This window comes from Schistocerca gregaria, chromosome 1 (assembly GCF_023897955.1).
Source record: "Schistocerca gregaria isolate iqSchGreg1 chromosome 1, iqSchGreg1.2, whole genome shotgun sequence".
Taxonomy (NCBI): domain Eukaryota; kingdom Metazoa; phylum Arthropoda; class Insecta; order Orthoptera; family Acrididae; genus Schistocerca; species Schistocerca gregaria.
In genome coordinates, this window is record NC_064920.1 from 1,045,455,155 (window position 1) to 1,045,470,267 (window position 15,113).

At 37.1% G+C, this 15,113-nt stretch overlaps 1 protein-coding gene across 2 annotated transcripts in view; it reads left to right on the forward strand.

Annotated features, from left to right (window-relative positions):
• Positions 1 to 15,113, forward strand: part of LOC126280916 (tectonin beta-propeller repeat-containing protein) — a 213,531-nt gene that overhangs the window by 125,093 nt on the left and 73,325 nt on the right. For both annotated transcript variants that reach the window (XM_049979803.1, XM_049979804.1), the window contains exons 10-11: positions 4,144 to 4,303; positions 12,323 to 12,488. In XM_049979803.1, coding sequence (XP_049835760.1) covers positions 4,144 to 4,303; positions 12,323 to 12,488 — 326 coding nt within the window. The remainder of the gene's footprint in view (positions 1 to 4,143; positions 4,304 to 12,322; positions 12,489 to 15,113) is intronic.

A 15,113-nucleotide genomic window follows, 5' to 3' on the forward strand; every position in this document is an offset into this window, starting at 1 on the left:
CCTCTATTCCAGCAACGCATCCACAGTCTTTTTACCTCTCTACTTTTCTGCTAACCCTCCCCTGCCCCTCGTCTGACCTCCTGACTGCACTTAGCTGTCCTCCCCTCGCTCTGCCTTGTCGCTGTTTGCTCATACAAGCAACACTTTACCATCCCTGACTCCTACCTTGTCATACTCTCTCTCTGCCTTGTCCCTTTATGCTCCCACAAGCAATGCTTTACCACCCCCACTCCTAACCTGCTATCCCTACCCCTCCCCAACCCAGCCACCTTCTTACTCCCACCACCTGGTTATATCTCTCATCATGCGCTGCTGCACATGACTGTGGTCGTGTGTGTGTGTGTGTGTGTGTGTGTGTGTGTGTGTGTGTGTGTGTTTTCTATGTCCGATGAAGGCATTGTTAGCCGAAAGCTCATTTTCTGACAGTCTCTTCTTGTGCCTATCTGCAATTTCACATGTCCGTTATATGGTGAGTAGCAACTATCCTTTTCAGTATATTGTTACATTCCATCCTAGATTTTCCATAATGTTGTAACACTTATATACCACCTGATGGTAAGTCTTGGCCTGTAAATCTGTTTCATAATTTATTAACATTTAGAGATTTTGTTTCTTCTTCATAATCAAGACTAGGAATTTTCTATGGCTATCAGGGAACAAATAAAAACTACCAGTAAGACCCTACATACCATTTGAAGACTAGTTGCTATTTTCCAATGATATTTATTGTTTACACCTTCATTGCAACTTACCAACACTTCAAAGCAGTTGTATGACAGTTTTTGATGTTACTAAGCAACAGCCACACAACAATTTTTAAATGAACTCACCACCATTTGACTGTATTGCTGTTTATTTAATTATGATCTAGGTTTCAGCCTTTTAAGCCATTTTCGAGTGATTGAGTTGTCATTAACGTATATTGCAGGACATCAAGCTTAAAATTTGCCATAAATTAAGAAACATATTGGCTCCCTATGAAATGCCAGATGTAAAAATCACCACCTTGTAAAAAGATCAGTAAATAATAGTGGGTGCACATCATATTTAGAAAACCTAGGCTTTCAGTGAAAATGGACCAGTGAACCACTGTTACTTCCTGCATGCTTAATTTCACTTTCATTTTTATGCTGTCGGTGAATAAACTTGTTTTATTTAAAAACCTTTTTGTTAAATGTTATCCACATCTCTAATATAAACTGCCGGGGAAAAAATTAGTACATCTGGTAATACAACGTCGATTTTGATCCAATGAGGTCATACACCACCTGGAGGATAATAGATGTACTGATAATGGTTTCAACGTTGTTCATCAACAGATAGCATAATGGCATAGTTACCAGAGTGCCATTTGTGTCTATCATTTAATAGGGAATGCTTACAATCAGAAGTCTCAATGCTGTGCAAACATGTGAAGAAACTGAGCAAGTCTGAAAGGACTCAAATTGTGGCCTTCCGACTGCTGGGATGGTCCTTTCGGAGAATTGTCACATGAGTTAGATGTGCTGTGTTAGTTTTGCAATGATGCTGGTATCCGTAGTCATATGACATTCTCCACCCATAGACGAGGTTCTGGATGTCCAAGTAGCTCCGACACCCACCAGGATTATAATATTGTAAGAACAGCAGTGACAGTGCTTACAGCTATGACAGCACATTGAGCCCAGATGTGTCAATATGAACTGTTGCGAACCAGTTATCGGCAGTGGGACTGTGGGCATGCACACCTCTTGCCTGTCTTCCACTAATGCCACAGCATGGATATGGATGGCTCGACTGGTACTGTCAGATGATCACGTGGGATATGGAATGGTGTGCTGTGGTCTTCAGATACAAAGACAGATCCTGTCTGTATGCAAGATGATGCTGTCATTTACTGTCTTGTAAAGTCATCAGATGATCAAAACGACTTGCAAAATGATTTAGATAAGAATCTGTATGACGCGATAAGTGGCAATTGACCCTGAATAAGGAAAATTTTGATTACCACGATAAGTCACACAACTCTGAAGGCTGTAAATTCAACTAAATACTTAGGGATTACAATTACAAATAACCTAAACTGGAACGTCGCATATATAATATTGTGGGTCGAGCAAACCAAAGACTGAGATTCATTGACAGAACTCTTAGGATGGTGCAATAGGTCTATTAAAGAGACCGCTTACACCATGCTTGTCCGCCCTGTTCTGGAGTATTGCTATGCAGTTTGGGATCCGTCCGTATCAGATGGGACTGACGGATGACATCGAAAAAGTACAAAAAAGGGCAGCTCGTTTTGTATTATCACGAAATATGGGAGATAGTCTCACAGACATGATACATGAATTGTAGTGGCAATCATTTAAACAAAGGCATTTTTTGTTGCAATGGAATATTCTCATGAAATTTCAATCACCAGTTTTCTCCTCCGATTGCGAAAACTTTCTGTTGGCACCCACCTTCTTAGAGAGAAATGATCATCATGATAAAATAAGAGAAATCAGGGCTCGCACAGAACAATTTAAGTGCTTGTTTTTCCTGCATGCCTTTCGAGAGTGGAACGGTAGAGAGACTGCTTGAAGGTGGTTCATTGAACCCTCTGCCAGGCACTTTATAGTGAATAGCAGGGTAATCACGTAGATATAGATGATGTAGATTGTCATTTTCGCATTTGACCTGATGAGCACATCATTTAGAGTGCATTTGCCCAAGACATGCATTTGCCCCAGTCAAGATAATGTGTACTGGGGTGCAGTAAGTTACAACTCTAATTTACCTTTGATGTATCTGGAGGGGAAGCTAACCAGCACTTGATACGTGCAAAATGTTGTTTGATCCGTTCTTTTGCCACTCTTTCAACAGGAAGGTCATGTGTTGTTCCAACAGGATAGTGTCTGCCCACACACTGACCTTGAAACTCAACATGCTCTGCAGACATACAACAACTTTTCTGGCCAGCACAATCTCCAGACTTGTCTCCAACGGGGCATGTGTGTAATATGATGGGACGAGTAGTGACCAGCACCACTCATCAACCAACAACTGTTACAACTACATAAACAGTTCAAGCAGGCATGGCATAACATATCCCAGGATGTGTTCACCAATTGTACAATCAACTGGATGCCAGAGTTGACACCTGCATTGCTGCCCATGGAGGCTACACCACATATTAATATGAGTGTTTCAGCATGGTGTCTGGTATCTCAGAAAGGCATTTGCTATGCATCTCTAAATGTAATTATTTCATTTAATCCATATGCATTGTTGCAACAATAAATCTTGAGTGAATTGTAAAGCTCTCAAAGGGTGTACAACTTTATTTTTTTCTTAGCAGTGTGTTTATAAAAATTAATTTTTTCTCCATATACCTGTTTTTAATGAATAATGCTTTATTTATGACTAGTATGCAAATGTTAGACCTATTGACATACATTGTACAACTATGGCAGATCTTCATTACTATGTTATGTGGAAAACAAGTGGCAGCACTACAGGCTTTGATGCAAATTTTCTTGATCTGGACAACTTAACTTCGATCTGATGTTTCATGTTTTAATCTATCGTACTAAGATGTTTTTATTTTAAAGTGTTCTTACACAAGTGGAAAATTTCCAATCAAAATTAGCTGTCAGTAAAGAATTATTCACTTACAGCAGCTTAGCTTATGGTGGTAACATAAATTTCTTTGATTATTTTACTTAGTTTGTTTTTCTCGAGGTTTTGCATCAGCAGCTGTATTGTTACATTTGCAGTTTATTCTTAATTGAGGGATTCCCCAGTCATTTTCTGTTTTCAGTGTTGTACATTTTTGTGCAGTGAATATTTTGTTTTTAAGTGTAGAATCACCATTCCACTAGAAACAAGCAGCTCATTCATGCAACATGAAAAGAAACAGCTCATAACTGTTACATTCTTTAAAAGAAAAATAGATGAATATGATGGTGAGGAAGGTGAGAGAAACAACAAGAATAGGGGATGGTGGAGGAAGAAGATGCTGGGAAAAATAGGAGAGGAGAAACACAAAAATTCTGAGAAACACAGAGAATCTTATATGTGGATGTTGTATGTGCTAAAGAGAAGAACCATAACTTCAGTCTATTAACTGTTGCTGAGATATATCTTGTACTTAAATTTTTTAAATGTATAATGTTATTTTAGATCATCTTGGGTGAAAACTGGAGATGCCAGATGCATGTTGAAGGAGACAAACTACCAACTTGAAGACTGTGTACTAGAACTGGAATGGATTGGTGGAGATTTGGGAACATTGGAGTCTGGAACGTTCACCATAATGTCTCCTGAGAAGAACCAAACAAAGGTAGATCATACCTGCTGAGTGAGACAGTAGGCTTTTTCAGTAAATCTTGCTGAACAAATCTGCTCAGATTATTAGCTGAGCAAGATGTCGACTTGATGCTCAAGACAATACTGTTGGTTGATAACCTGAGAAGATTTCATCAGAGTTTACTGGTTACTACTACAACAAGGAATTACTGATATTTATAATTAACCAAAAAAATGTTAAAAGTCACAAAGGACAAAACACTAGTGATAAAAATCAACATCATTGTATTTCTGAAAATTTGTGGTTCTTTCACGTGCTCAGTTAAGGCTGCTTAAATTGATAACTATTAATCCTCAGCCAGTTTCATCCATGTGCACTGTTGTGGACATAGGGCTGTTCTCTTCCACTTGCTGTTCTCCATGGTCATGGGACTAGTCAAATGTTTTGATGTTTTCTAGGATGTAGATCTGAGTTTTTTTGTTAGACTTCACCACAACTAGCAGAACAGAAGGCACAACCACATTTTTTATACACCCCTTATGTCTCTTCATTCAGTTGGTAGCTTACATTAAATTTAACAGGATGACTGTGAATGCTGAAGAAGGAAGGTTCTCTCCTTTCAGGAGTAAAAACTGTTGCGGAGCCCTGTAAGAAAAGTAAGAGTGAGATTAAGTGAGGGAAATGACAGGTAACAATAATGCCCTAATTTGTCCATAGCATTGCACAGCAGTTAGCGTCACTGGCTGGTGTGCTACAGGTCACCAGTTCAAATTTGTCATTTAGTATTTATCAGTTCTGAGAGATTCTTATAAATAGCTGCACTGTCCACCCACAAATCCAATTCTGTTGTGGCTGTATGTTGGTGTTCATAATAAACATACTTTCAGTGCTAACAGGGAGAGGTCCTCTCTCATGGGACTGACTTTTCGAAACCATCTATACTGTAATATAGGTTAAGGTCTCAGATATAACACCGTGCAACCATTCTCCCTGGTGCACCCTCTCTTACAAGTAACTGACGGAAAAAAATTTGGAAATTTGTGTGATGCTCTACAGCTTTACAAAAGGGAACTATACAGAATAGTGTAATGGTTAATGTACAGTCCTCACATGCAAAAAGGCTGTAGGTCGTTCTCAGGTGCTTTGAATTTTATTGTTTGTAGATCTTTATCAAAAGGACTTTGATCATTATTTATATTCAATTAATTGGTTTAAATGTATTTTTTTATTTCTATTGCTTTGTTGTATCATTTTAACCATCATAATATTTTTTTCCATTTGCTCTTATTTTTCTTTCTATCAGTCTTTTTCCACTTGGAATCTTTGTGTGTAATCTTAATTATTTTTGTATATCAACTTGGATATACTTTATTCCCTTTATCATCCTGTATTTTCATTCCTGTTATTGAATTCATTATTTCTATTCCTCATTTACTTCATCGTTTCTGTAGTTTAAATCTTCATCTGCATTATTTTGTCCATTGTGCAATAAGAATTTGTTTTAAATGTTTCTATGACAGTTACTGTCGTAAGAAATTTATATCTTGTAATGAAAAATATGTTTTTGTCACCATTGTACAGTCAGTATAATAGACAATTTCATCTTATATTTTTGAACTGATAGGTAGACATTTCAAAATGTTTAAATATTGTGATGGATAAGTAAAAATAAGTAATTTCACATGCACAATGATTCCAAGAGGAAAAAGAATGATATGAAGAAAAATGAAGGCAAATGGAAAACTTTATATGATGATTAAAATGATGTGATAAAGGAATAGAAATAAAAAATTATATTTAAGCCAATTAATTAAAATAAAACTAAGATCAAATTCATTTCAATAAAGGCATATAAATAAAAAAAATTCAAAGAACCTGACAAAATTCAGGACTATGTGTCAACCAATACACTAAGCAACTGGTCTGTATAGCATTTCCTTTTCAAAGCTGTAGAGCATCGTGCAAAATTCCAATATTGTTTTTTTGTTAATTACTCATAAACAAATGCCAAGCAGTAAGAATGGTTGCAGGAGATGATACCTGACACCTTAACCTACATCACTGTGTAGATGGTTTCAAAAAGTCTATCCCACCACTGGGGACCTCTCCTTTAAGTGTTGTAATGTTTCAGAATTGGACTTGATAGTGGTTACAACTTGGCGATGTTGCAACTATCAGCGTACATGCTAGTTAGATAAATGAAAGATAATGAAAGGAATGCAACAACCAAGCAAATTTTACTTCTATAAATTCAAATACAGTACTGTGTACTGTGTTCTTGTCAGTGAGTGTAATTATGTGAAAATGGTTTTTTCTGGCTTTCAAAGCTAAAGGAACCCCATCTGATGACGAATCCTGGTTAGGATGAAGTGATGTTTGAAAGAGACCAACTTTCCAAGAAGTCCAAACTAAAACTGCACAAATTATGCTAACCATTCTCTTAAAAGTCTTGGTGATTTTGCCAACTGAATTGTCATGAATTTGACTAGGCGCCACTGGGAATTTGACATGATAAATCCTGGGGTTTGAGAGTAGAGTACTGACTTAATTCATATAAGGTGCCCACTGAAAAATTTGGTCAAATGAGCCCAATTGAAATAATTATGTTTTCATCTTCTATGAAAGTGCACACCACCACAGTTAGTTAGTTAGTTAGTTAGTTATGTGTTCCATTGATCAATCTCACAGTAACTGTTGTGGTGTGAAATGTGTCAAGTGCGTAACAAATGCACATGTGAGTCAAGGTTGCTTTTTTTTAAAAAAAAAAAAGCTTAAAATTTTTATTACCCACCCCATTCCCTTAAATGGCAAAAAATGCATGTATTATACCTATAGATTTATTTATTGCTATTCAAGAAATTATGTGTGGTAGAGAAGTTGTCAAGGAGATATATGATTTCAGTTTACTTTTGAAACTATTACTGCTGTCTTTCAGACATTTTATTTCATCTGGTAATTTATCAAAAAATCTTACAGCGGCATATTTTACCCCTTTCTGTGCCAAAGTGAGGATAACTAGAGGATAGTGTAAGTCTTCCTTTCTTCTGCTATTATAATCATGTATATCGCTGTTGTTTTGAAACTGATCCATGCTGTTGAGAACAAATTTTGTTATTCAGTAAATGTACTGTGAGGCTGCTGTAAGAATTCCTAACCTTTTAAACAGATGCCTACAAGATGTATGACTTTGAGCCTCACACATTATTCTAAACACTTTCTTTTGAACAGTGAATTCTTTTTGCCTAATTGTTGAGTAACCCCCAAATATTATTCCGTATGACATCAGAGAGTGAAAGTATGCAAAGTATGTTAGCTTACTAATTTCTGTATCCTCAAAATTGGGAATTATTCTGATTGCAAAAGTTGCTGAACCTAGTCACTTTAGGAGATCCAAAATATGAATTTTCCAACTAAGATTCTCATCTCTATGTACACCCAAAAAGTTTGTATGCTGTACCCTGGCTATATTTGTTGAAGGAACTGTACTCCTTGCAGTGGAAAATTGTTTGTACTATGTTTTTTCAAAGTTCAGAGCAAGCCCATTCACAGAAAACCAGTTAATAACTTTTCCAAATACATTTTTATCATTTTCTATTGGAGTTTCTTTTACTGGATTGATGATAATGTTTGTATCTTCAGCAAACAGTGTCAGTTTAGCTTCTTGTTTCAGATAAAAAGGGAGGTCATTCACATACATCAAGAATAGAAGGTGACCCATGATGGAATTCTGAGGAACACCTAATGTAATTTCACACCAGTTAGAAGTGACAAACTTCCTTAAATCACTTAAACCATATAAAGAAAATTTTTTCCTGTTCTATAGATTTGACTTAAACCACTCATATACTGTTCTGTTTATACCATAGAACTGTAGTTTCTGTAAAATAATGCCATGGTTCACACGATCAAATGCTTTGGATAAGTCACAGAGAATTCCTGTTGGTGAGATTTTACTGTTGAAACTCTCTCTTATGTGGGCAGCAAAATTGTATGTTGCTCTCAGAGGAACAGAATTTTTGAAATCCGAACTGTGATTTACTAAGTATCCCATTACTGTTGAGATGGATAACCATTCTCGAGTATGTTACTTTCTCAATGATTTTTGAAAATGCTGTAAGGAAGGATACTGGCAAGCATTTATTAACTTCTGTGAGACACTTGACAATGGCATATTTTAACTTGTCTGAGAATATACTTTTAGTTAGTGATGCATTACATATGTGACTCAGAACATCAGTTGTAACAGCTCCACATTGTTTTAGTATCTTGTTAGAGACATCTTCTACTCCAACAGAACATTTATTTTTCAAAGATTTAATGATTTTCCATATTTCACAAGAGGTTGTTAGATGAAATTTAATCTGACTAAGATTTCTCAAAACTGACTCTTCCCTGTACTGCTTGGCTTTTTCTTTTGACCTATTCTCACCAATTTTTCTCACCTACACTTAAGAAATGGTTGTTAAATACACTAGCTACTTGTGTACTGTTGGTTAAGATGGTCTCATGCTCTTTAATTTGTAAGTTAATCAGTTGTGAATTATGGGCTGATAATCCATTTGTCACAGGGAAAGCATGTGTTAATTTTACATCCTCTTGCTGTCCAAATAATTATCTACGAGAGTGCTACTGTCTTGAGATATATGTGTAGGGAAATTGATCACTGATTCTAAGTTATATGTCATTAATAGCACTTCTAGTTAGCTGTTCCTATCAGAATTATTTAGAAAGCTTACATTGAAATCATAGCTCCCACACTCCTAATGGGGACCTGTACACTGTTGCTAATATTAACACTACATTGTCTAGCTGTAGTTCACATGCACAAACTTCAAAGTACTGATTGACACAAAATTTGCTTATTTCTACAGTTTTGTATTATACCCTTTTTGTGTAAATGGCAACTTGTCCTTTATCCATGTTAGATCTGTAAGTGTAAGATCCTATATTATACCCATTTATACTGACACTTTCCATCCCCACAGTTAAATGATGATCAGACAGACAAAGTATATCAGTCTCATTCCTGTTTTTGAGATAATCCAAACACACTAACAGCTCATCTACTTCAATTTTTATTCCCTTGATATTTTAATGAAGTAAATTTGATACCACCCTTAGGTTTATCTCTATTTACTGTACATGAAGCTTCTTTTATTCTATTTTTCTTGATTATTGTCTTTCTGGACTTTGCCTTTAACCTAGAAAAACCTTTCTGCCTGGTCCCATTTACAACAGGTGATATTGAATCACAGATACTTTATTTTGTTTTATTTAAAAATTTTGTGGAATGGCCCCATATGTTGCAGTGTGGACAGCCTGCACATACATTCAGCCCTGCCAATGCACAACAATGTAGCCACTGTGCCATGCTCTCAAAAGTAAATTAGTAAGTTGCAGAAACCATCCGATGAAACTTGGACTACGCAACAAGTTTGAATGGGGCCTTGGAGTTAATCATGAAATGTAATGGTCATTGAAGTTAATGTGCAATGCAATTTTTGCTAAGTGAAGTTTTCAATATTGTCTGTTTAGAAAGAAAAGGAACAAAGATTGATGTTTCACATCTTGTTGAGTTCATTAGGGATAGAGCACAAGCTTGGTGTGGATAATGCTAAGGAAGAAAATTGTCCTTGGCCTTTTCAAAAGGACCAACCTGGCATTTGTTGTAATTGATTCAGGAAAATCATGGAAAACAAAACTGGGTGCTAAACAGAAGTTTGAACCACAACTCTTCCAGAATGTGACTCCTTTTTATCTGGCCCTTTGAAGCACATGTGATTGTGTTTTCAGTTCTGTTCTGTTCAGTTCGGTCTGATGAGGTGAAGTCCAACAACAACTCAAATCAGTGTTCTAGCACACATCAGTCCCATGTCCATGGAGAATATCAAGTGCAAGGGAACAACCCTTGTCCAGATGAATGCACATAGAAGCAAGCAGCTGATGATTTGACAGAAAACAATCGAAGCAGCCCCATCTGAATGGGTGAAACGACCACAAGTGACAGTTTTTACACCTCACATGAGAAGATCTTTCTCCTTCAGCATTGTCATTTTATGAAATTTAATGTGAAACAATTGAGTGAAGAGAGATATACAGGGCATTAAAAAAAAAGTGTGTCCTGTTCCTACAGGAGGCAATGTTGGTCAAAACTGGAAGTAAATTTCCTTTCATAATATGACCAGATACCAATACCCGTTGTGATTTGGGCCACTCTCTCCTCTCATTCCTGTCTGTCTGTTACACAGAAGTAGACACTTAGGCAGTGCTGCATGTGATTATTGCACATCCTGACACTTCCATCAGATCTTTGCAGTGAATCAAAAACTATTTCAGACACACCTGGCTCCATTGGATTTGTGTCACATGCAGTGGCCACACACCACTGTACCATTTGCAAATTGTCACCAGGTTGAGCATACACCAGTATAATTAAATGTCCCCATAACTTGATATGCAAGATTCAGTTCTGGTGAACAGGAAGACCATGCTACCAGACCTCCTCACCCATGAAACGTTGTGGTGAGTGTTGTCACACAAACTGTAGAAAACGGGATGGTCCCCCATTGTGCACAAATCACAGTCAGCTTTCTGCAAGGGTAATATTCTCCAGTAGTGGTGGTAATTCATCACACACAAATCAGTGAAACTTTGCACCTGTTAATCTTTTTGGTAGAGTATACAGCCTTTTGTCACCAACATTTCCAGCACGTACATTGATACTAAAGTCATCCTCATGACTCACCTCCAGACTGCTTGAGGATCTGCTTCTGCTTACATGTGCATATTGTGGTAATTTATTGTGCTGTCTCTTCTGAATCCTCCCTACAACACCAGATACTTTACATTACTCAGCACAAATAAAATGGCCCGTATCTCAACAGGTATTGGTTTCCTGACATATAGCTAGTTTCCACCAATACTACCTCCTGTAGTAATATGTAATACTTTTTTAAACACCCTGCATAATCATGCACCTGATTCGAAGAGGACAAGGTTGTTCTGAATTATGGATGTAACTTGCAAGACCAGAATATTCTCAGACTTGGAAAATATCATTAAGAGATATGTATGGTAAGAAAAGTTCTAGCAAAATGTTATAATAAAAGTGTTGAGTTGTAAACAGCTTCACAAAAAAGAATGCAAACTTTGATAGCTAAACTGCACCCCCCCCCCCCCCCCCCTCCCATGCACGCGCATGCGCGCACACACACACACACACACACACACACACACACACACACACACACACACACAAATCACCCATCCACCCATCCACACACATACACACCTATGCAGCTACATTGAGATGTCTGAACACTGGTGCTGGGATTGCAGTTTGGCAGATGGACTGTGGTGAGGGGCTGTGTCAGGTGGGGTGGGTATAGGGAGAAACAGCCAGGAAAGTGTGTGTGTAGCATATAAGGATTATGACATTCAGGTGTGTATTGGGAGGAGGTAACAGGAACGAAGAACGATAGACTTCAGTTAAGAATGTGGGTGTAGTTAGTGGGCAGAGATTGAGACCAGGAGGATTACAGAAGTAAAGGATATGTTGCAAAGATGACCCACCCCACCAAACACAAACCCTCAACCCTATCAAACTGCTGTGCTCCCATCCTGGCATTGTGTGTTCAGCCAGCATGTGTATGTACTCTAGCTCATTAAAGGCTCTGTCTAAAAGCCAACAAAGTTTTCATTCTTTTTTGTGTGCCTGTCTACAACTCAACGCTTCTACTTTTGGTGACTGGTCTCCTTTACTCCTAAATTATTGAGAGATTAGTGACAAAATTCCAAGTTGACACCTAGTCTGGGGAATAGTTTTAATCTGTCTTGAGGTTTCTGTATTAAGCTGCATTCAAGTTTAAGAGGTATGATAAGGTGAATACTTATTTTTTCTGAATATCTTGCATCTTGCAAATGGTAAATACTGTTACAGTTGATTAGGGAGATTTTAATCTATATAATAAATCTCTATTGTTCGTAATAATAATTTTTCAGTTGTGTAAGTAAGAGGAATGACACTGAGCTTTTGTAAATCTTTGTTTGCAGATACAGTTCAGCTTATCAGAGATAACATGCATAGCATGCTGCAGTGAGCCTGCTCAACCACGAATAGTGATACACACTCCTGGTTTAACCAAAAGCTTAGCCGTTGTCAAACTGCAGTTCTGTGGTGATACCGACATGGAGGACTGGATGGCAAATCTAACATATGGTGAGAAGTTAAAGTAGCATTGAATCTTGTGTAGGCATAATTTCATTTCTGTTCAGTTATGTTTCAGTGTTACTGGTTTCGTGTTCAGACATTTGATAATTAACTGTATGGTGTCCAAATAACTGACACTGACAAGGAAATAATGATTTTCTGAAAGCAAATTGTGGCTAGTTCTGATTATTCACTATACTGGTAGATGTATCACGCATTTTCACTTGTTTCTTTTGTTCTTTTTTCTTTTTGTACATGCCATTCAGTGTGCAGGCTTGCAATCTACAAATTTTTATCGTCAGTCTTTAATTTATTATTGAGGAGATGTACATTACAATTTGTCAGAGAGAAAACTAGTATGCTTAAAGTAAACTCATTCAGATCAGTAGGATTTAAAAGGAATCTACTGCAGACCAACACTTGGCATGCAGAAACATACGATATAACAGAAAGCAGTATTCACTGTAGCTTTAGAGTTCATGCTCTTTTTCTGTTAAAAGTACATTTCACCATTATTGCGGAAGGTTATATTTTGGAATATGTGACTGTGTTTGTACTTAGAGCTTGAAAGCCATTGTGAATAATGCTTTCTGTTACATGCTCCTATGCACCTCATATGGGTATGCTGTAGTGAGTTATGCATATTTACATTCAGAAATTTCCATTATTGTTAGATTTTTAAAGAATTTCCGTATATATTATAATAATGTGTGTGTGTGTGTGTTCCACATCTCTTTGTAAACCACTGGAACAATTTCAACAAAACTTGGTAAATGTATTCCGTACTGTCAAACAATTGCTTTGGGGGTAAGAACTGCCTACCTATCATAGTTCAGGAGATAAGACATCATAAACAATGAGCTGCATGAAAAACTGCCACATCATGCATGGCATTTAAATATATTTCTTCTGTGACACTAACTGTATCCTCAGCAAATTTTGCAGTATCCACATATGATGCTAGACGCATGTAAAAAGTATGTCATGGTAGACACACAGTTCAGGAAATATGTCATAAACATTGAGATGAGTGGAAAATTGGCACATTGTGCATGACATTTAAATTTATTGCTTCTTTTCTAGTAACACTATTCACAGGTCATTTTGCAGACAGTATCCACATATACCGCTGAGTGTACCTACAAAATTATACCATTGTATGTCACCTAGATCAGGAGATACAATGTCATAAACACTGAGATGCATGCAAAACTGCTGCATCATGCATGAAATTTAAATTTATTACGTCTTTGCTACGATGTATTCACGGCGTATTTTACGGACAGACTCCACATATGTTGCTAAATTTACCTGCACAAATATATCATTGTACAAAAAGTAGTTCCAAAGATATGACATCATAAACACTGAGGTATGAGATAAAAATGCTACATCATGCAGGAAGCTTTAATACATTTATTCTTTATTACTAAGGTACTACTACAGTCAAGTCAACTTAGGGAAATTCCTGATACCTGGCAGCACTTTAGAGAACTTTCAACTGCTAAACGCTAATGGCTGTAGGCAAAAACGACACCTATCTATGATGCTATGAAGAGGCATTGCTGTAGAGATGTTTACAAAATTGCATTGTAGACAAGTGAAGCAGCTACACCCAGCATACGGAAACTGTCTGGGCTCATGTTTCTTAATTTGGATACTGTGCTTATACATTTGTAAATTGTGCATATGTTTTTAAATGACTTTTTCATAATATCAAAGGTGTTTTCACTAGTACATGGTCATGAAGTTTTTTTGATACTGCAGTACAAACACAGTTCTTTTTTCTTTTTAAAATCCCGCCCCCCCCAAAAAAAAATTTAAAACCTAGGCAATGCCAGGTTTGTCAGCTAGTATATTCATACCGCCTACATTCACTAAATAACTTTATTTAAATCACACATTGTGCTCTTTTGGATCCTGTGGAGCCATCTTCATGCACTTATTTTATTGCAGTGTGAGCATGTACCATTTTCTGTCTTTCAGGAATTAGTTTATGTGGTATTTGTTGCTGCTGTAAGAAAAGTAATACCTGAAGGTGGATTCAGAGGATGAAATGACATAGTGTTTGAAAGTTCCTGGCAGATTAAAACCATGTGCCAGACTGGGATTTAAACCTGGGACTTTTACCTCTCATGGACAAATGCTGAACTTACTGAACCAAGCAGCTTTAATTCTGCTAGCATGTCATGTCTTATCTTCCAAACTTCATAGAAGTTATAAAGGTGTGACATAAAATCACATAACATGCTAGCGACAGTTCTAGTAAATGTGTGTAGATCTGCAGTTAAGGTCAGTTAGGTTACATAAAATGTCATACAGCAGATTAAGAATGAAAGGTAGCACAAGGACCAGAGTGTTATCAGTTGTGCACTTAATGTGAAGTGGCTGACTATCAGAAGTTCTCCTGCATATAACTCACAGGAATGGCACTCCTGGAAGAAAATACGTAGTGGGGACATGGCTTAGCCACATGGGGGATTATTTCCAGAATGAAACTTCATTCTACAGTGGAGTGTGCACTGATATGAAACTTCGTGGCAGATTAAAGCTGTGTGCTGTACCAGGGCTTGAACCCGGGTACTTTGCCTTTCATGGCAAATGCCATAACAACTGAGCTATCCAAGCAAGACT